At 35.3% G+C, this 21,217-nt stretch overlaps 4 protein-coding genes and 1 long non-coding RNA gene across 8 annotated transcripts; 4 read left to right on the top strand and 1 right to left on the bottom strand.

Moving 5' to 3' along the window:
* The first annotated feature begins 598 nt into the window (after positions 1 to 598).
* Positions 599 to 4,895, top strand: LOC135123791 (uncharacterized). The gene is made up of 9 exons (XM_064048668.1): positions 599 to 1,063; positions 1,125 to 1,383; positions 1,433 to 1,609; positions 1,661 to 1,792; positions 2,221 to 2,489; positions 3,570 to 3,944; positions 4,138 to 4,396; positions 4,448 to 4,624; positions 4,675 to 4,895. The coding sequence occupies exons 1-9, from the start codon at positions 723 to 725 to the stop codon at positions 4,810 to 4,812; spliced, it is 2,127 nt and encodes a 708-aa protein (XP_063904738.1). The 5' UTR covers positions 599 to 722; the 3' UTR covers positions 4,813 to 4,895.
* A 3,355-nt stretch (positions 4,896 to 8,250) lies between these two features.
* LOC135123454 (eukaryotic translation initiation factor 6-like) lies at positions 8,251 to 9,871 on the top strand. Of its 2 annotated transcripts, XM_064048108.1 has the most exons (5): positions 8,251 to 8,732; positions 8,926 to 9,184; positions 9,234 to 9,410; positions 9,462 to 9,629; positions 9,684 to 9,871. In XM_064048108.1, the coding sequence occupies exons 1-4, from the start codon at positions 8,392 to 8,394 to the stop codon at positions 9,597 to 9,599; spliced, it is 915 nt and encodes a 304-aa protein (XP_063904178.1). In that variant the 5' UTR covers positions 8,251 to 8,391; the 3' UTR covers positions 9,600 to 9,629; positions 9,684 to 9,871. The 2 variants fall into 2 exon arrangements, with proteins under 2 accessions (XP_063904178.1, XP_063904177.1); XM_064048107.1 differs by having other exon boundaries at positions 9,462 to 9,685.
* A 979-nt stretch (positions 9,872 to 10,850) lies between these two features.
* On the top strand, positions 10,851 to 12,117 carry LOC135123455 (eukaryotic translation initiation factor 6-like). The gene is made up of 4 exons (XM_064048110.1): positions 10,851 to 11,303; positions 11,365 to 11,623; positions 11,673 to 11,849; positions 11,901 to 12,117. The coding sequence occupies exons 1-4, from the start codon at positions 10,978 to 10,980 to the stop codon at positions 12,036 to 12,038; spliced, it is 900 nt and encodes a 299-aa protein (XP_063904180.1). The 5' UTR covers positions 10,851 to 10,977; the 3' UTR covers positions 12,039 to 12,117.
* A 5,452-nt stretch (positions 12,118 to 17,569) lies between these two features.
* LOC135123456 (uncharacterized) lies at positions 17,570 to 18,919 on the bottom strand. Of its 2 annotated transcripts, XR_010279621.1 has the most exons (4): positions 18,905 to 18,919; positions 18,696 to 18,852; positions 18,187 to 18,555; positions 17,570 to 18,128 (listed from the first exon to the last, which is right to left on the bottom strand). It is a non-coding gene; the product is annotated as an uncharacterized LOC135123456 (long non-coding RNA). The 2 variants fall into 2 exon arrangements; XR_010279620.1 differs by having other exon boundaries at positions 18,696 to 18,918.
* Positions 18,920 to 18,950: 31 nt separating this feature from the next.
* Positions 18,951 to 20,531, top strand: LOC135123453 (eukaryotic translation initiation factor 6-like). Of its 2 annotated transcripts, none has more exons than XM_064048106.1 (5): positions 18,951 to 19,015; positions 19,283 to 19,722; positions 19,783 to 20,041; positions 20,091 to 20,267; positions 20,319 to 20,531. In XM_064048106.1, the coding sequence occupies exons 1-5, from the start codon at positions 18,977 to 18,979 to the stop codon at positions 20,463 to 20,465; spliced, it is 1,062 nt and encodes a 353-aa protein (XP_063904176.1). In that variant the 5' UTR covers positions 18,951 to 18,976; the 3' UTR covers positions 20,466 to 20,531. The 2 variants fall into 2 exon arrangements, with proteins under 2 accessions (XP_063904176.1, XP_063904175.1); XM_064048105.1 differs by lacking the exon at positions 18,951 to 19,015 and adding an exon at positions 19,085 to 19,231.
* The last annotated feature ends 686 nt before the right edge of the window (positions 20,532 to 21,217 follow it).

Raw genomic sequence — 21,217 nt, 5'->3', positions numbered from 1 at the left:
CACAACCAATTATGAGGCATCGTATTCGGATTATTTTTTTAAATGACTTGATCGATCACTCATGGAATGTTTCGATAATTCTCCAAGACGGATCATGGCGTGATTGATATGCCGCTTTCGTGTTTATTGTTTATCAAATCATGTAAAATTTGTGGAAAAGTCATTCACGTCTAAAGAATGATTGGAGTCTAAATCACCCAAGGCGGAACAACTGCTTCTATTAGCATTTGTTTTATATGTAAGAAAATTTATCCAATCGATACGATAGGGTTCCACACTAAGGGTATCTACATATGCAGATATTTCGATGTGTGCTTGTTTAAAGCTTGAACGTAGAATACAGTTATATGAACCAAAAGCAAAGCTTTGTAAAATCTTAAATTATTTAACAATGTAGTCAACCAACTATACTTCCAATCAATACGACGAACAATGATGTTAAATTTAACCAGTGTCATACTTTACATAATAATCATTTAAGAAATGAAACCTGAGTTGTAAATCAAACCAACTCTATGAATCACGTGACGAATATCTCCTTTTATGTTGTTATATTATATCATGATTATGAAATTATGATCGGTATCTATATATAATATTGCACAATATTACCACAATACTGTACAATTCAGTGTATAAAACGTTCAACGGTGTACGTTTTTTAAAGTAGTGTATTCGCATCTTTCAGTGCTGTTACACGACCAAGTGTTATTGCTTTAACAATGTCCGGTGAACCTGTGGTTGAACAAAGTGGTGAATTAGCACAAGAAACAGAACCAGAAGTTGTTGCGACTCGTAATTATACGAGCACCGCAGAGAAAGATGGCTGGTGGTACATAGCGCGGTATTCAAAAGAACATAAATATTATTATGGAAATACTGGTGACCGTTCGGGTCAAGCGTTTCGAACTCGGAGGGCACAATGCGGTTTTATTTGGGAAAATAAATGGACACAAGCTTTAAGAACAAGCATTGGTAATAGCGACGATGTTGGCGCATTTCTTAACTTGACGAATTCCTATCTGCTCGTTTGTGATGGAGAGGAATCAAACAACTTTTGCAAGTAATTTCATAATTTGTAGTAAACGTTGGTTAATATTATTAATCTTGTAAATATTTCTTAGAGTCGCGCAGGATGATTTGCCTGACATTCCTGTGGTGAAGACCTCACTGGCAGGCTGCAGAGTTATAGGGCGTATGTGTGTTGGGAATAAAAATGGACTGATCGTACCTGAAACAACCTCAGACATAGAGGTGCAACATTTAAAACGTGAATTGCCCGATTCTGTTGAAGTTAGAACACTGGAAGACAGACTGTCTGCTTTAGGAAACGTGATCGTGTGTAATGATCACGTTGCTTTGGTCCACCCAGATTTAGATAAAGTGGGTAAAAATTCTGGTCAAACAACAGTCGTAACTTGGGTATTTACAGGAAAGTGAAGAAATTGTTGCAGACACATTAAAAGTTGAAGTTTTTCGCCACTTGATAGCCAATAATTCCTTAGTAGGTTCATATTGTGTCATGAACAACAATGGAGGCCTAGTTCATATAGATGCAAGTAAAACTGAATTGGAGGATTTATCGTCGCTTCTGCAGTTACAGTTAATTGTAAGAAATATGAACCAGTTTTGAACTGTTAAAAAATTGTGTTATTTCTAGGCTGGGACAGTTAATGGTGGGAATAAAACTGTGGCATCAGGATTAGTCGCAAATGATTGCATTGCGTATGCAGGAATGAAAACAACAGGGAAAGAATTTGCGTCTATTGAAACAGCGTTACAGTTGAAAATTCATTAATGTATTTAAATCGTTATGTGATAATTTATTGTATGTTTTTTCTCATGCATTGATGACTGTGATAATAATTATACGTATTTTTAGAAGCTTGTGTTTACTTGGAAATTTCAAAAAATTGTTTGACGAATAACTAGAGCACAACTTCTTGTACCCCTATACAAAGTTTCAGTTGATTTGTACAATTGGTTCTCAAAATATTCGTTTCCATACATTCTAACGACCCTGTATAGATATTTCGAACTGAGGACTTGTTTAAACCGTGACTGTAGTATATGTATATGAACCAAAGACAAAGCTTTGTAAATATGTTGTAAAATCTTAAATTATTTAACAATGCAGTCAGCGAACTGTAGTTTCAATTAATATGACGAACAGTGATATTAGATGTTGTAAGATGTGTGGAAATGACTAACACCAGGTAGGGTTTCTCTATAGTTTATTTACAAATTCGGATATCTTACACGTGGAACAGGAGACGGTGCCCATCTTCTTCGTTTCGATGTCGGCGGCAGAAGAGAGTACTTGCCGTACTCGCGCCTCCTTGTGTCCCCAGTTGGTCTCTGCGTCGGCGCCAGGCTAACCAATCACGAGTGGTGTTCGGTGAGCATATTGAGTTGCCTACTCGTAGGCGAGAGGAAGTAGTACGTGTGCGTTGTGTTGCCTACATTAACATCACAGCAACGCCACAGATGTAAGCTTTAAAGTTCGTATGTACCATTTTCTTTGTAATTTTATAAAAAGAAAATATTTAAACAATGATTAATAGTATCAAACGCCACAGTCGTCTTCAACCAGTATAAATTAGTGACACATCGGTTTACACCTGAAATGTGTAAAACTTCGACTATTCCATAAACAGTGGATTTTTTTTTGTTTTCATTGTATGTAAATTCACTGTTCATATTAAGATTTTTAACATTTCATGATTTCAGCACAATTTAACTGCAATCATGGGAAATGGCCCTTTTAATGGTTATTTTAAATTAACCATGTATCTAAAAGTTCTACATGTTCTCACTTAAGTTATTACATTATCCACATTTCAGAAGGTTGTCACTTAGGATTTATAACAGTTCATTTATGGTATTTAAACTAATCTTAAATGTTGCTCTATTTTAAGAGTAACGACCTTGAAAATTTTCATCAGTAAAATGAATAATACCGTTGAATGGGGAGTGTGGGGTTTCATTTGTGCTTGTTTTACTGTAATGTGGTCCTCGTACACGATATTGAATTTTCAGTTACCGTTAACATAAATGTTCAACACGTGTAGAAGTATGTTATTTACTTTTGGTGGGGATGATTAGACAAAGTCTGATTAGCGGTTTACCATCTACACGATATTCCTAATACATCTACATTGAAAATTTAACAGCAATCGGTCCAGTGGTTTCGGAGATTGTCTCGGGGCTACCTACTTTTTCGTACTTCAGGGGTTATGAAACGTCGACAAAATCTAAAAGTAGCGATTCGTTGGATGGACCCTACTACAAAAGTGAAAATATTAACACTCACATAATACGAAAAAGGTGGAACGCTCGAAATTATTGAAGTAATCATTTAAAAAATGAAACCTAAGTTGCAAATCAAACCAACTCTATGAATCACTCCACGACCGTCTCATATTATGTTCTTGTATCATAATTATGAAATTATAATCTATTGATCGGTATCTATAGTATTGCACAATATTATCGCAATACTGTACAATTCAGTGTATAAAACGTGCAGCGGTGTAGGTTTATTAAAGTAGTGTATTCGTATCTTTCAGTGCTGTTACACGACCAAGTGTTATTGCTTTAACAATGTCCGTTGAACCTGTGGTTGAACAAAGTGGTGAATTAGAACAACAAACAGAACCAGAAGTAGTTGCGACTCGTAATTATACGAGCATCGCAGAGAAAGATGCCTGGTGGTACATAGCTCGATTTTCAAAAGATTATAAATATTGTTACGGAAATACCCAGGATTTGTCGGCCCAAGCATTTCGTACCCGAAGAGCACAAAGCGGATATGTGTGGGAAAAGAAGTGGACACAAGCTTTAAGAACAAGCATTGGTAATAGCGACGATGTTGGCGCATTTCTTAACTTGACGAATGCCTATCTGCTCGTTTGTGATGGGGAGGAATCAAACAACTTTTGCAAGTAATTTCATAATTTTTAGTAAACGTTGGTTAATACATGACCGTTTTCCGGGTTGGAACCGTGTTAATTGAGTTTTTGGGCTCTCAATTAACACGGTTCCAACCCGGAAAGCGATCATGTATTGATTCCGACCGTAGAAGCCTCCGAAATTAACATTGGCTAATATATTATTAATCTTGTAAATATTTCTTAGAGTCGCGCAGGATGATTTGCCTGACATTCCTGTGGTGAAGACCTCACTGGCAGGCTGCAGAGTTATAGGGCGTATGTGTGTTGGGAATAAAAATGGACTGATCGTACCTGAAACAACCTCCGACGTAGAGCTGCAACATTTAAAACGTGAATTGCCCGATTCTATTGAAGTTAGGACACTGGAAGACAGACTGTCTGCTTTAGGAAACGTGATCGTGTGTAATGATCACGTTGCTTTGGTCCATCCAGATTTAGATAAAGTGGGTACCTATAAATTTTGTTCAAACAACATTTGTAACATATATTTACAGGAAAGTGAAGAAATTGTTGCAGACACATTAAAAGTTGAAGTTTTTCGGCACGTGATAGCCAGTAATTCCTTAGTAGGTTCATATTGTGTCATGAACAACAATGGAGGCCTAGTTCACATAGATGCTAGTAAAACTGAATTGGAGGATTTATCATCACTTCTGCAGTTGCAGTTAGTTGTAAGAAATATGAACTAGTTTTGAACTGTTAAAAATTGTGTTATTTCTAGGCTGGGACAGTTAATGGTGGGAATAAAACTGTGGCATCGGGATTAGTCGTAAACGATTGCATTGCGTATGCAGGAATGAAAACAACAAGTAAAGAATTTGCGTCTATTGAAGCAGCGTTACAATTGAAAATTCATTAATGTATTTAAACCGTTATGTGATAATTTATTGTATGTTTTTTCTTATGCATTGACGACTGTGATAATTATACGTATTTTTAGAAGCTTGTGTTTACTTGGAAATTTAAAAAAATTGTTTGACGAATAACTAGAGCACAACTTCTTGTACCCCTATACAAAATTTCAGTTGATTTGTACAATTGGTTTTCAAAATATTCGTTTCCATACATTCTAGCGACTCTGTATAGATATTTCGAACTGAGGGCTTGTTTAATATATGATTATATGAACCAAAGGCAAAGCTTTGTAAAATCTTAAATTATTTAACAATGTAATCAGCCAACAATAGTTTCAGTAATATGACGAACAGTGATATTAGATGTTGTAAGCTTTAAAGTTCGTACTGTGGTGACCGAATTTAAATCAAAGTTTTCGCGCTGAAATTAATTAACAGCGGCGCGAAATCACACTTGAATAATTTGAATTTGAAAGAAAAAAAATCAATCACAAAAAGGAAGTCGTTAAACATAGGCAACCAAATATGCACATCGGGTTTAATGCATGTAGTGCCCCAGGAACCAAGTTTGTTCTGCAGGGTTTAGTTATAGCGCTAGGGAGTTTTTAGTTACAGGGTTGGTTGATGGGTAGAGAGAGAAACTGCATGGCGTAGATTCAGTCTGAATATGCTTGTGTGAGTTGTAACCACGTGGTAACCGCTAGGTTTAAATTAGTTGGTTTGGTAGTTATTAAAACGGGAGGAAGCCTTCGTTTAACGACAATCAATAGTAACTTTCATAATGACAGTTGTCCCCAACCTGCGCGCTCAATGCTTGCGGCCTTTTAATCGGAGAAATGCGGACTTCCGGTCGACACGAGACAGGTGCTGTAAATTTGTTTCATTGTTTGTAAATTCACCAATCAAGTTAGTTTTTCTTAATAGTCAACTAGTGCAAACATAGTTTAACAATCAGGATTATTTAAATGAACCACTTGCTAGAAGATTTCATGAAATTCACTTAGTCAGGAAACACCTTATTGTTTAATTACGAATAAGCTCCTGGATGCATATACGTAAGTGTTACATTATAACACTTCTTAATTCTTCACACAAGATTGCTAATAATTCATTTACGGCAGTTAAACAAGTTCATTATACTGCGAACTGGCGGGGGTTATGATATTTTCTTCCCTTAGGTGGTTATCATCGTTATCATGATTAATTCATCGGGGCATGCCACACAACGCCACATATTGATTAATTCATCGAGGCATGCCATCACAACGCGCCAGATTGATTAATTAATCGAGGTATGCCCTCACAACGCTACAGATTGATAGAGGTCCGTCCTCGCGACGTTAGAGATTAATAATATCACCAAGACGCTTTTTCCTCGCAACGATTTTAAAATTTACATCACCGAGACGCTTTTTCCTCGCAACGATTTTATAACTTACATCACCTAGACGCTTATTCCCTCGGAGCGATGATTGGATATTTTTGTGTTTGTTTATTGTGTGTTTTGTTGGGATAACCAGTTCGCGGTATTTTAAACTCTCAAAGTAAATTGTTTTTTTTTTGAAGTAACCAATCACTTAGATCATGATATAGTTTGACAAAACGTAAACTCTTTGTTTGAATCGTTGATAAAGTGTGGCAATTATTAATCTCCTGTAAATTTTGTTAACTCTGCAAATTTCCACCTCATACAATATTTCTTTAATGTCACAACCTCAGTCATTTTATTTGTTGTACCTATCATTTTAATTGAACGTAAATTTCATGTTCTACAGTTTTATCCTCACATAATATTTTTATTTGTACAAGTTTATTACACACCAGATCTTCTGTTTGATAAATCTTTGCTGAATTCTGTTTTGTAAATACTTTGCTGATGAATGTTCATATAGATTATTTGATGTCCAACTTTAATCTCACATAAGAATTATTTGTTGTTTAAAATTTCACAAGGTTGTATGGCGAATCTAAATGTTGTTTATTGCTCTTTGAAACTTTAACACTTGTTTAGTTGTTGTTAATATCAGAGTTATAAGAGATTGAATATTTGAAAATGGAATTGAGGTTAAATGACACAAAAAACGTGGCAGAAGCGAAGTTCGGTTCCTAGTCGAGCTGGCGAGATTTATCGTGTCACCTGTACAAGCCCACAGGTTTGGATAGATTCAGGGGCGGCCGCCGGTTTGTAGTGGTCTCGACTTGAACCAATAGTCGAGATCCACTTGCGGGTCTTGTGACCGTAATGGCCGTAATGGCAGGGCACGTTCGCAATGGAGATATGCGTGTGGGGTAGGCTTTGCGATAGATAGAATCACCGTCGTGGGGGGAGAACAGGTCCAGACCGGTAGCCCAAAACTCCGCTTGTGTTACGACACCCCAGGGGTACTTTTGTTGTGCTCTTAAAAATCTACCGCCACACGCCCGTAATAACTTGTGTATTTGCATCCAGTTACTTAAGTCGGATTTTGCTTTGTTTTATTAAATTTGTGATATTCAAATATTTGCATTGATTCCAAACAGATGTATAGAATTTTGCGTTTGTTCGTTTTTCATATGTGTATGTCTGTCAATTCGCGAGTGTTTTCTTTCATGTATCTTAAGGTGTTTGAAATGTAATATTTCGGTGAATAAAACCCCAGGAGGTTTTTGGGAATGAAGACCGATGACGCCGTGGCCCTGCGGATTCACCAGAAGGGCACGCTGAGTCACTGTCGCTCTTCGTTTCTTTTCCTCCTAAGGAAGGATTTCGACCTCCCTAATTTTGTCTATTATTTCTTGCACTCTCAACTCAGATGCAGTATATGCTCACTTGTATGAAAGAACGTCTTCCCGCCATTTATCAAAAACAAAAAAAAAAAACACACACAACGTAGGTTCCTATTTGTTAGACGATCACAGCTTCACAGCCAAGGCCAAACTTTGAATTTTTGAAATTTTCGCGAGCCTTTCAAACTTTTTCAAGGTCAATTTAAAAGGCGGGAGGTTTGGGTTATCACAGTATGTACAATTTTCTTTGTAATTTTATAAAAATAAACTATTTAAACAACGATTAATATCATCCAACGCCACAGTCCTCATCAACCAGTATAAATCAGTGACATATCGGTTTACACCTGAAATGTATAAAACTTCGACTATTCCATAAACACTACATATGTAGATATTTCGATGTGTGCTTGTATAAAGCTTGAACGTAGAATGTAGTTATATGTATGAACCAAAGGTAAAGCTTTGTAAAATCTTAAATTTATTTAACAATGTAGTCAACCAACTATACTTCCAATCAATACGGCGTACAATGATGTTAAATTTAACCAGTGTCATACTTTACATAATAATCATTTAAGAAATGAAACCTGAGTTGTAAATCAAACCAACTCTATGAATCACTTGACGAGTATCTCATTTTATGTTGTTATATTATATCATAATTATGAAATTATGATCGGTATCTATAATATTGCACAATATTACCACAATACTGTACAATTCAGTGTATAAAACGTGCAACGATGTACGTTTTTTAAAGTAGTGTATTCGCATCTTTCAGTCCTGTTACACGACCAAGTGTTATTGCTTTAACAATGTCCGGTGAACCTGTGCTTGAACAAAGTGGTGAATTAGCACAAGAAACAGAACCAGAAGTTGTTGCGACTCGTAATTATACGAGCATCGCAGAGAAAGATGTATGGTGGTACATAGCGCGGTATTCAAAAGAACATAAATATTTTTATGGAAATACTGGTTACCGATCGGCTCAAGCGTTTCGAACTCGGAGGGCACAACGTGGTATTATTTGGGAAAATAAATGGACACAAGCTTTAAGAACAAGCATTGGTAATAGCGACGATGTTGGCGCATTTCTTAACTTGACGAATTCGTACCTGCTTGTTTGTGATGGGGAGGAATCAAACAACTTTTGCAAGTAATTTCATAATTTTTAGTAAACGTTGGTTAATACATGACCGTTTTCCGGGTTGGAACCGTGTTAATTGAGTTTTTGGGCTCTCAATTAACACGGTTCCAACCCGGAAAGCGATCATGTATTGATTCCGACCGTGCAAGCCTCCGAAATTAACATTGGCTAATATATTATTAATCTTGTAAATATTTCTTAGAGTCGCGCAGGATGATTTGCCTGACATTCCTGTGGTGAAAACTTCACTGGCAGGCTGCAGAGTAATAGGGCGTATGTGTGTAGGGAATAAAAATGGACTGATCGTACCTGAAACAACCTCCGACATAGAGCTGCAACATTTAAAACGTGAATTGCCCGATTCTGTTGAAGTTAGGACACTGGAAGACAGACTGTCTGCTTTAGGAAACGTGATCGTGTGTAATGATAACGTTGCCTTGGTCCACCCAGACTTAGATAAAGTGGGTAAAAATTCTGGTCAAACAACGCTCGTAACTTACGTATTTACAGGAAAGTGAAGAAATTGTTGCAGACACATTAAAAGTTGAAGTTTTTCGCCACTTGATAGCCAATAATTCTTTAGTAGGTTCATATTGTGTCATGAACAACAATGGAGGCCTAGTTCATATAGATGCAAGTAAAACTGAATTGGAGGATTTATCGTCGCTTCTGCAGTTACAGTTAATTGTAAGAAATATGAACTAGTTTTGAACTGTTAAAAAATTGTGTTATTTCTAGGCTGGGACAGTTAATGGTGGGAATAAAACTGTGGCATCAGGATTAGTCGCAAATGATTGCATTGCGTATGCAGGAATGAAAACAACAGGGAAAGAATTTGCGTCTATTGAAACAGCGTTACAGTTGAAAATTCATTAATGTATTTAAATCGTTATGTGATAATTTATTGTATGTTTTTTCTCATGCATTGATGACTGTGATAATAATTATACGTATTTTTAGAAGCTTGTGTTTACTTGGAAATTTCAAAAAATTGTTTGACGAATAACTAGAGCACAACTTCTTGTACCCCTATAAAAAGTTTCAGTTGATTTGTACAATTGGTTCTCAAAATATTCGTTTCCATACATTCTAACGACCTTGTATAGATATTTCGAACTGAGGGCTTGTTTAAACCGTGACCTATGTATGATGTATATGTACATGAACCAAAGGCAAAGCTTTGTAAATATGTTGTAAAGTCTTAAATTATTTAACAATGTAGTCAGCCAACGATAGTTTCAATAATATGACGAACAGTGATATTAAATGTTGTAAGCTGTAAGCTTTGAAGTTCGTATGTACAATTTTCTTTGTAATTTTATAAAAATGGACTATTTAAACAAAAATTAATAGTATCCGACGCCACAGTCCTTTTCAACCAGTATAATTAGTGAAATACAGATTTACACCTGAAATGTGTAAAACTTCGACTATTCTATAAACACGGGTGATTTTTTTTGTTTTCATTGTATGTAAATTCGCTGTTCATATTAAAATTTTTAACAGCTCATGATTTCAGCACAATGTAACTGCAATCATGGGAAATTGTCCTTTAAAACACGTGACAGAATTTCTCTTATTCAGGCTCAAGATATTTTAAATTAATTATTATGTATCTAAAAGTGGTTATCACTTGGGATTTATAACAGTTCATTCAAACTAATCTTAAACGTTGATCTATTTTAAGAGTAATGAGCTTGAAAATTTTCATCAGTAAAATGAATAATACCGTGGATTGGGGAGTGTAGGGTTTCATCTGTGCTTGTTTTGGTGATGTTGTTTGTGTATCACCGTTTGCGTTTGGCAAGCTGAATTTGGAGATTTTACCGTTAACATAAACATTCAACACGTATTCATAAACTACAGGTGGAGGAGTATGTTATTTACTGTTGGTGGGGATGATTAGACAATGTTTGATTAGCGGTTTACCATCTACACGATATTCCTAATATAGGTTCGTAGAAAATTTTACGACAATCGGTCCAGTAGTTTCGGAGATTATTAGAAATGAAACCTGAGTTGTAAATCTAACCAACTCTATGAATCACTCGACGACCGTCTCATATTATGTTGTTGTGTAATAATTATGAAATTATAATCTATTGATCGGTATCTATAGTAGTTATTGCACAATATTATCACAACACTGCACAATTCAGTATGTAAAACGTGCAACGGTGTAAGTTTTTTAACGCAGTGCATTCGTATCGTTCAGTGCTGTTACACGACAAAAAAGTCTTTAATAGTTTTAACAATGTCCGTTGAACAAAGTGGTAAATTAAAACAACAAACAGAGCCGGAAGTAGTTGCGACTCGTAATTATACAAGCCTCAGAGAGAAAGATAGCTGGTGGTACATAGCTCGGTACACAAAAGAACATAAAAATGAATGTGGAGATACTGACCTATCGGCCCAAGCGTTTCGAACCCGAAGGGCACGACATGGTTACATTTGGGAAGATAAATGGACACAAGCCTTAAGAACAAGTATTGGTAATAGTGACGATGTTGGCGCATTTCTTAACTTGACGAATTCCTATCTGCTCGTTTGTGATGAGGAGGAATCGGACAACTTTTGCAAGTAATTTCATAATTTTTAATAAACTTTGGTTAAAATTATTAATCCTGTAAATATTTTTTAGAGTCGCGCAGGATGATTTGCCTAACATTCCTGTGGTGAAAACCTCACTGGCAGGCTGTAGAGTAATAGGTCGTATGTGTGTAGGGAATAAAAATGGACTGATCGTACCTGAAACAACCTCAGACATAGAGCTGCAACATTTAAAACGTGAATTGCCTGATTCTGTTGAAGTTAGAACACTGGAAGACCGACTCTCTGCTTTAGGAAACGTGATCGTGTGTAATGATCACGTTGCTTTAGTCCACCCAGATTTAAATAAAGTGGGTACAAATTCTGGTCAAACAACACTCGTAACTTGGGTATTTACAGGAAAGTGAAGAAATTGTTGCAGACACATTAAAAGTTGAAGTTTTTCGCCACTTGATAGCCAATAATTCCTTAGTAGGTTCATATTGTGTCATGAACAACAATGGAGGCCTAGTTCATATAGATGCAAGTAAAACTGAATTGGAGGATTTATCATCGCTTCTGCAGTTACAGTTAATTGTAAGAAATATGAACTAGTTTTGAACTGTTAAAAAATTGCGTTATTTCTAGGCTGGGACAGTTAATGGTGGGAATAAAACTGTGGCATCAGGATTAGTCGCAAACGATTGCATTGCGTATGCAGGAATGAAAACAACAGGGAAAGAATTTGCGTCTATTGAAACGGCGTTACAGTTGAAAATTAATTAATGTATTCAAGCCCTTACGTGATAATTGTATGTTTTCCCCGTGCATTGACGACTGTGATAATTATACGTATTTTTATAAACTTGTGTTTGCTTGGAAATTTCACTTTGTAATTTTTTTTGTTATACTGGTGAGCATTATAATAACGGTTCCCTGACCAAATTTCAATGCAACACAAAATACATATCTCATAAATAACACTTTTTATATTTTATTTTTCTAAAATGTACAAACATAGTTGCCTAGTAGCTAATTTTCTCTTTCGCAATAATTCTATTTGTCAAATTTTGAGCTCTGATAAGTTTTTAGTTACCCTGTACAGGGTCGCTAGAATGTATGAAACTGTTAAATATCTTGAGAACCAATTTCACAAATCAACTGAAATGAGGTAAAGGGGTACAAGAACTTGTGCTCTACTTATTCATCATAAAAAAATTGTTTCCTTCATTTGGTTTCGGGATGCAAGGAAGACTTGATTTTTTTTAAATGACATTACCATTATATTAATGCATTTTTGAATAGAGCTTCTTCTGAATTCATTAATATGGCACCATCATACTGTTACGAAATACACCTTTAGGCCGCCCCGGTACGACGCCTATGGCCGTCGAGAGCTTTCTGCTGGTCGTACGCGTGCGATGAGTCATTATCCCACGCGTACGCGGTGTTCGCATAAAGACAAGTCTGGAGCCGGCCACCGGAAGTCTCGATTGTAGGGATTTATTTAAATAGAGGCCACCGTCGGAAACCTTTCATTCAGTCAAGAAGTCGAGTGAGCGAATGGATTTAAGTTGCAAAGTTATTTTGTATAATTTAGTAATAGTTAGACGTGTAATTCGAGTGAGTTATTAAGAAATAAACTGTTGAGTTTACCTACGTCAATTTAATTCGCCTGCACAGACGTAACAATACTTTCTTTCTGACTGAAATGGAAAAATTAATTATTAAACCATACTTGAATAAATTAAAAATTAATTAATATTAAAGAATAAATAAATTAACTAGTAGTAAAAGTGAGGGGCATAAGTAGAGGGAGCGGATGCTTAAGTAATGAAATAGGAAAAGAGAAGAAGATATGGGTATGGAATGAAAAAGGAATTGAGCATTATAAAAAAAATGTTGGAAGTGGAATTTAAAGAAAAAGGAACTGAAAAGAAAATGGAACAATTAAAAAGAGAAATTGAAAAAGCAGCCATAAGAAAAGAAATTGTAACGAGAAATTTAGAAAAGAGAAACAGATGGTGGGATAGCAGATGCAAAGATTTAAAAACAGAAGCAAGGAAATGTTTACGAAGATGGAAAAAGGGGAAAGGTATAAAAGAAGAGTACTGGCAAGCAAAAAATAATTATAGAAAACGATGCAAAGACAAGAAAGAAGAGATACAGCAAGAAGAAGAAGAAGAAAAAATTAAAGCCATAAGAACTAAGCAAGAGGCATGGAAGTATATAAATAAAGAACGGAAGAACAAAATCACGATTAGTGAAAACATACCTAATATACAGTGGAAGAAGCATTTTCTGGAACTGTTAAATGGAAAGGAAGACAGAATTGTAGCGCAAGATAGTAAAACCGGGAATGGTGGTAGAGAAAGGGAGGCTGATATTCGAGTAGAGGAAGTAGGAAAACAAGTAGGAAGACTGAAAAGAGGAAAAGCACCGAGGAGGGATGGGTTGGTAAACGAAGTGTGGATATTTGAGACGGATGGGATGATTAAAAGATTGAGCGAGTTAATGAATGATCTGTGGACGGGTAAAGGTTTTCCCAGGGAATGGAGAGTAGGGCAAATATGCCCAATTCATAAAAAGGGTAATAAAGAAAAAGTAGAGAATTATCGGGGAATAATAACTCTCCTAAATACGGCATATAAACTGTATGCAATGGTGTTAAATGAAAGGTTGGTGACAGAGATGAACGAAAAGAGTATATTACCGGAAAGTCAAGCGGGATTTAGAAGAGGTAGAGGGGCTATGGACAATGTATATATCCTGCATCATCTAATAGAAAAAGAGTTGCTAAAGGAAGGAGGTCAGGTATATGCACTGTTTGTAGACCTAAGAGCCGCGTTTGATACGGTGGACAGAGAGTGTTTGTGGGAATGCATGGAGAGAAGAGGACTGAGTGAAAAGTTAATTGCAACAGCAAGAGAGATCTATAGAGAGACAGTGACTAGTGTGAGAGTGAGAGGAATAGAAAGTGAAATGTTTTGGACGACGAAAGGATTGAGACAGGGATGCCCATTAAGTCCGAGTCTGGTTGCTTGTTACATAACCGATATCGAGGAAATGTTTAGAGGAGTACAAGCGGGAGGAATTGTGGTGGGGAGAGAAAAGGTATGGTATTTGGAATTTGCAGATGATTTGGTAATATTGGCGAAGGATGAAGGTGGAATGAATGAGATGAAAAAAAAATCTGCAAAGATACTTTAAAAGAAAGAAACTGGAGGTATAAATGTAGAAAAAAACAAAAATGATGGTGTTTAGAAAAGAAGGAAGAAAAGGGGAGGAAAAAGTGTGGCGTTGGGAAGATCGAATCATAGACACAGTAAAGGAGTTTAAATATTTAGTATTTAAGTTTACAACAACTAACACGGTAAAAGCACACGTAAGAGAAAGAAGGGTCAAAGCAATGCAGATAATCGGAATGGTGTGGAGTATAGGTGAGAGAATATTTGGACATGACGTAAGAAGAAGAATGAACAGGGGCGGCTGGTCAGGGGCGGCAGGGTCGGCCACGCCGTACCAGTCATTTTAAAATACTTAGTAAGCGTTGAAATTAGAAAATAAAAAAAGAAATAAAGTTTGAATGTACGTTAGGATAGATCATATATATTAAAAATATATTTTATTATATTGTAGTTACAAAATAAAGCATTTGTTGCTAATTTTAAATGCTGATAAACACGCTTTGCCGGCGAGATTTCGGCACGCCGTATCGAGGAATGCATTATGCTCGATGTTTCGACTTCGTAGCAGCTTACGGTTTCATCGTTCATCGTTGTCTAGTACACTGTAGTAGACAAAGACCTGGCGGAACGTATGTTGTGCCAGGTCCGGCGAAATCCTCTTTCGCCGTACCCAGCAACGCGAATTTAGTTTTTAAAACGCTTAATATTTAAGATAGCTAACCAAATTACAAAACAATAACGGCTTCGATGTTCTTCAGTGCATACTATTTTTTTTTTTAATAATAATAATTGTCGATTTAATACATTTTCCTGTGTATGAATAATAAACGAAAAAAATTACATTAAATTATCTAAAATTTTATTTTTCGGACATAACTTAGCTACAACATAAATGCGCTTTTTCTGTATTTTTAGCATCTAAGCGTTTTCAGATATTTCAGAAACGAATTTAAAGTTTTAAATCATTTTAATTTTTCAATTATTCAATTAATTTATTTGACAATTTGTCATATACATTAAAAAAAAATAAATGTAAATGAAGATAGTTAACAGTTGGTACTTTTATTATTACTTTTTTTTATATTTTTTAACTGCATGTCATTATTTAATTATTATTATTTAATTGTGGATGTCCGGGGTCGGCAAGCCGTATAGCCGCCGGTCGACGCGGAACTCAGTAAAAATAATGTTTTCGGTGGTTCTCAATTAATGATAAAGCAGAACAAGTAGAATTAAGGATTAACAGTATTTGGAATCAAACTGACATTGTCAATTTCCTATAAAAAATTATTTTAACAGGTCGAAACATTTGAGATGTTTTGTACATCCTGGCACGTAAAATGTCAGTGGTTAATGAGTAGCAGCCATACATTACGAAAATATATAACACCAAGGTGTAGACTCAAAATATTTGGCCGACCCGGAATTTTGACCCACCAGCCGCCACTGAGGATGAAAATGTTTGATAGTTTAGTTAAGAGTGTATTAATGTATAGAGTGTAGATATGGGAATGGAAAGAATATGCAGAGATGGAAGCAGTACTAGAAAAATATTTGAGGTGGATGTTAGGGCTACGGAAAGAGACACCAGGCTATATAGTAAGAGAAGAATGTAAAAGAGAGAAATTAAGAGTATACACTGGGAAAAAGAGTTGTAAAGTATGATGAAAGGTTGAAAGAAAGAGAGGAATGTACGATATTGTATGAATGCTGGAAGGAAAAAAAAAAGGAAGCGGAGAAAGAACATCACAAGGGTAGACGAGGATATTATGAAAGACTGGAATACGCATGGATGGAAATAGAGAGAAAGAGAGAAATAGAAATGGGGGTGAGTATGAGAGAAGAGTTGTGTATGCGTGACAGAGACATAGATAAACAAGAGAGAAGAGCGAGTGTAAGTAAATCTAGACACAATGCTGACTATAGAAAGTAGAAAGATAATATAACAGAAACAATACCAAAGTACCTAAACAGAGAGCAAAGAAAGAGAGGAGAGTGTGATAGAGATATTGAACGAAAACGGAAGAGGGATGAAATGGATGAAAGAAGTGGGGAGGACAAGAGTAAGGCTGGGGCAAGGGGAGATGGGATAAAGGAAAAAAAATAGTTATTTGGTTTATAAAATGTTTTATTTAGTTTTTGTTAATTAGGAAAAAAAATGTAGTGTTGTAAATCAAGAATCTTTTAAGCCCGTAGGGTAAAAATAAACACTTACTATATTATCTGAAAACAGATTTCCTGGATCACCTTGTAAAAATGATCTTTTGGAATCCATAAACTTATATACATACTCTAAAAATATATATGTACCGAGTTTAATGCAAAAATCTTATTACCAAAAAGTATGTATTTATGGAAAGTTTATTTAAAAAAGAGAGTGTTATATATGTTACCACCTTTTGTTTTTTCCTTGTGTCATTATTTCCGAAATGAATTTTGAAAGCTGTCATTTACTTGTCAGCTTGTCACATTGACTGTTGTGGATTAATAACATTTAAACGGAGTTTGACCAGAGATAATAGAGATATGACAGCTCGCAAAATTAAGCGACAATAGTCCTTATGTACTGTGCCCCAAACCGTCACTTTCGGGCGCGCTATTTAAATTTGAGTGAAACTTTCGTAGCGCGGCTATTTGATTACCAGGGATATTTCCAATCGTAAGAATATACCAAAAGTGGTTAATCTTTCTTCCAAAAATACTAGGTTGCTCATAAATGGAAAAAGACAAGATTAAAAAAATTACAATCATTAAGTTTATTCGAAAAATGATTGCATTATATCTAACATTTGTTGGTGCTTTTGTAATGTTTACATCCTGATTAATAGTAAATGGATAAAAAAAAACATTAAATTACTCAAAATGCTTGTATTAACTTTTCTTATCCTTTAAAACTCTAAAATGTGCATACACAACACAAACTGTACAATTTTATAGCGAGGATAATAATAAAAGTACCCTCTAGCTCATTCAAAGATTGTTATTACAACCTAACGTTGAAATTCAAGGACGACACTTTAAGGGGTACAAATACAGTTATAATATTGAATGTTACCTTTTCATTGCGAAGATGACTTTAGTCACTTTTAGTTCTGTGCGGGTGTTAATAAAATTATTTTTATCCTCATATTATTAATAGTTATTTACATCACACTTTATTAGAATATAACCAAATACAAGCTATTGTTCTGTATAAAATATATGCAGCACAACCCAACTGGTAATTGTGCTTCTGATTTAGCAACATTTTGTGGGGGCTAACAAATCCCACAAAATTGTGCAACATGTAATATTTGTATAGTCTGTATTTATTGACTTCCAACCACTATCATCCTGAAACTTTCTCTTCGTACACCTGCATGTCGTAAAACCTATCTTTTGTTCGCCCTTCCCAATAATTCTTATCCTTCGAAGATTTCGAGTACCTTCTAAGAACCCTTTCGACACAACCGTTTCACCGCTCTCTACCGACCTGTCTTTTCATTTTCAAAATCACAGACAACACTCTTCGCTTTTCCCTTATCTACTGAACCGACAACATTAAAAATAAATACACCACAAACGCAAGTCCTCTTTTAATCATCTGATCACACCACAATTCTTATCTGCTAATGAAGATATCTCCAATTTAAGTGAGAGGTACAACATCCCCACCATAATTAATAATTCCCAACCATCTCATAATGCCCTAAAAATAGATAGGATAGAGTACAAAGAGTTTGATTTAGCTGAACAAAATATCTTACGATAAATATGTGGATACTCAGTGGATGCATGCTTAAAACACTCTTCTCAGATATGCTGTGAATATACAAATGCATGTGGCAGAAATTCTAGAACTACATTATTGTCGTTTCCAAGCCCACAATTCTGAAACTTTATCTTATGGCAATCTTAATGTTTCGTATGAACAGTTTGCATATTACATTGAACAATTAGAAAATGCCTTCAGTAGATAATACACTTTCGCTTCAAGTTCCCAGACAACTTAAAAACCAGCTGGCCTTAATAGCATCCATGTAGTAATCTCCCCCTTGATTACCTTTTGTCATTATTTGTGCGATTACGTATATTTTATACATTGAAATTCCATAATAGGGAACTACAGAAGCAACCTAAAAAACAGAGTAAATTAATCATTTTGTCCCATTTATAGAGCATTTGCCAGTTTCATCGATTAATAATTAATTATAGCTGCAGAAAATCATCGGTTTACTTATCGATGTTATTTTTATAGAACTATTCCTGTACTTACCAATAGTATATTGTTTGTTAAAATGTATGTAACTGTAATAAATACATACATACATATGCAGTTAACATGACTTTTCTTTTATAATTTGAAACCATCGCATCATATTTAATTGAGGTTATCTCAGAGTTCGTGTTTTTCGTTCGTTATGTCACTTTTACTAGTAATATATTTAGTAACATTTAACATAGATATTAAGATATCAGGTTTACCACCACAAATGTTGTGCCCCCAACCATCCTTTACGTCAAATTCTGTGTTCACTTCGCTCCCATGCATTTCTTATGGAGCATTCAAAAGCTGTCATATCTCTGTTATCTCTGGTTTGACTTTATCCATGGCCGACTAGTATAAAGATTATTTATTTATTTATCTTTATACTAGTCGGCCATGCTTTATCATCGAAAATGACAATTGTCTTGAATACTGTGACAAACACTACGACAATACGACATACTGAAACAAACAATAAAATAAGAGACAGCCCTCTTGACTCCTCTTTAGTTTTTTTTAAATTAGGCAACCATTATAACACTGTGGTCATAACCCCCAGTATTAATCTTATTCAGTATTGCACAATATTGTTACAGATCCCACAAATGTATAAATTGGCGTATAAATTGTGGACTGGTACACGAATTTTCAGTAGTGCATTTACATCGTTGTGTGTTTACACGTTTGCAACAATTTTAACAATGTCCGCAGAACCAACTGGCGAATTAGAACAACAAATAGAACCAGAAGTAGTTCCGACTCGTAATTATACATGTACCTGGGAGAAAAATCGTTGGTGGTATATAGCTCGATATTCAAAAGATTATAAATATTGTTACGGAAATACCCAGGATTTGTCGGCCCAAGCTTTTCGTACCCGAAGATCACATAGCGGATATGTATGGGAAACACAAAAGAAGTGGACACAAGCTTTAAGAACAAGCATTGGTAATAGCGACGATGTTGGCGCATTTCTTAACTTGACGAATTCCTATTTGCTCGTTTGTGATGAGGAGGAATCAGACAACTTTTGCAAGTAATTTCACAATTTTCAGAAAACGTTATTTATGTTATTAATCTTGTAAATATTTCTTAGAGTCGCACAGGACGATTTGCCTGACATTCCTGTGGTGAAAACCTCACTGGCAGGTTGCAGAGTAATAGGGCGTATGTGTGTAGGGAATAAAAATGGACTGATCGTACCTGAAACAACCTCTGACATAGAGCTGCAACATTTAAAACGTGAATTGCCCGATTCTGTTGAAGTTAGAACACTGGAAGACAGACTGTCTGCTTTAGGAAACGTGATCGTGTGTAATGATCACGTTGCTTTGGTCCACCCAGATTTAGATAAAGTGGGTAAAAATTCTGGTCAAATAACACTCGTAACTTACGTATTTACAGGAAAGTGAAGAAATTGTTGCAGACACATTAAAAGTTGAAGTTTTTCGGCACTTGATAGCCAATAATTCCTTAGTCGGGTCTTATTGTGTCATAAACAACCATGGAGGCCTAGTTCATATAGATGCAAGTAAAACTGAATTGGAGGATTTATCATCACTCCTACAGTTACAGTTAATTGTAAGAAATATGAATTGGTCTTGAACTGTTAAAAAATTGTGTTATTTCTAGGCTGGGACAGTTAATGGTGGGAATAAAACTGTGGCATCAGGATTAGTTGCAAATGATTGCATTGCGTATGCAGGAATGAAAACAACAGGCAAAGAATTTGTGTCTATTGAGACAGCGTTACATTTTCCAATACATAAGTGTAGTTAATAGTAATAATTGTACTTTTTTGTGTTTGATAAATTGATGACTGTGATAATTACATATTTATAAGAATTTCATGTTTATATCTTGCAACCTTACTTTTTTGTGGTGTTATAAAACGAAATTTTAGGTATTTAATAACCAAAATGTCCTGTATTGTAAAAAATGTGTTCTTCCAAATTTTGTCTATTGAATTTTAAGGTCTTGACTAGTAAACATTGAATGTGATCCTGGTTGCCTATGTAATGTGTGTAATTTAGACAAAGAGCCTATAGCACAGTATAGACATCAATTGGTAGGGACAACTCGTGTCGGCGCCTTTAATCTTTCTGACTCGAATTTTAAGCCGTCATGGGTGGTCGTTGCCTAAATTATTTATAGATGTCGCCACCCAATTTAAAAATTATCACAATCGCAAAAGAATTAAAATAGTGTAAAAACAATGAAAGTTTGTAGTTGATCTTACAAATCACACAGTATACTACAAAAATAATAAATTAAGCGCCCTATAACACCGATGTCGTGTTGAAATTAAGATTTGGCCCCGCTTTTCCGATTACGATTTTACGTTTCATTAATTTCTTTTCAATGTTCTTGTGGTTGTAAAATTCAACGTTGTTAGAAAACGCTAATATACATTTTATTTTTTTACAAAAAAATTAAACAGTAAACAATGGTTCCATCAAAACATGAACAATGTTTTTTAGAATGTCTGTGAAAATTACACTTAACTAAACTTCCAAATTTCAAATATTTCA

The sequence above is a fragment of the Zophobas morio genome, unplaced genomic scaffold (genome assembly GCF_036711695.1).
Source record: "Zophobas morio isolate AGI-343-1 ecotype UQ-CSIRO unplaced genomic scaffold, CSIRO_AGI_Zmor_V1 ptg000006l, whole genome shotgun sequence".
NCBI lineage: Eukaryota > Metazoa > Arthropoda > Insecta > Coleoptera > Tenebrionidae > Zophobas > Zophobas morio.
Note: the sequence above shows the minus strand (reverse complement) of the source record. Positions and strands in the feature narration are given on the sequence as shown.

Excerpts from the sequence above, each read along its gene's own strand:
- LOC135123791 (XM_064048668.1), top strand. The coding sequence starts at position 723 with ATGTCCGGTGAACCTGTGGTTGAACAAAGTGGTGAATTAGCACAAGAA. Across the intron at positions 1,064-1,124 it reads GAATCAAACAACTTTTGCAA|AGTCGCGCAGGATGATTTGC; the intron begins GTAATTTCATAA and ends AATATTTCTTAG. Across the intron at positions 4,625-4,674 it reads TTCTGCAGTTGCAGTTAGTT|GCTGGGACAGTTAATGGTGG; the intron begins GTAAGAAATATG and ends TGTTATTTCTAG.
- LOC135123454 (XM_064048108.1), top strand. The coding sequence starts at position 8,392 with ATGTCCGGTGAACCTGTGCTTGAACAAAGTGGTGAATTAGCACAAGAA. Across the intron at positions 9,185-9,233 it reads TCCACCCAGACTTAGATAAA|GAAAGTGAAGAAATTGTTGC; the intron begins GTGGGTAAAAAT and ends ACGTATTTACAG. Across the intron at positions 9,411-9,461 it reads TTCTGCAGTTACAGTTAATT|GCTGGGACAGTTAATGGTGG; the intron begins GTAAGAAATATG and ends TGTTATTTCTAG.
- LOC135123455 (XM_064048110.1), top strand. The coding sequence starts at position 10,978 with ATGTCCGTTGAACAAAGTGGTAAATTAAAACAACAAACAGAGCCGGAA. Across the intron at positions 11,304-11,364 it reads GAATCGGACAACTTTTGCAA|AGTCGCGCAGGATGATTTGC; the intron begins GTAATTTCATAA and ends AATATTTTTTAG. Across the intron at positions 11,624-11,672 it reads TCCACCCAGATTTAAATAAA|GAAAGTGAAGAAATTGTTGC; the intron begins GTGGGTACAAAT and ends GGGTATTTACAG.
- LOC135123453 (XM_064048105.1), top strand. The coding sequence starts at position 19,100 with ATGACAATTGTCTTGAATACTGTGACAAACACTACGACAATACGACAT. Across the intron at positions 19,232-19,282 it reads GCAACCATTATAACACTGTG|ATCCCACAAATGTATAAATT; the intron begins GTCATAACCCCC and ends ATATTGTTACAG. Across the intron at positions 20,268-20,318 it reads TCCTACAGTTACAGTTAATT|GCTGGGACAGTTAATGGTGG; the intron begins GTAAGAAATATG and ends TGTTATTTCTAG.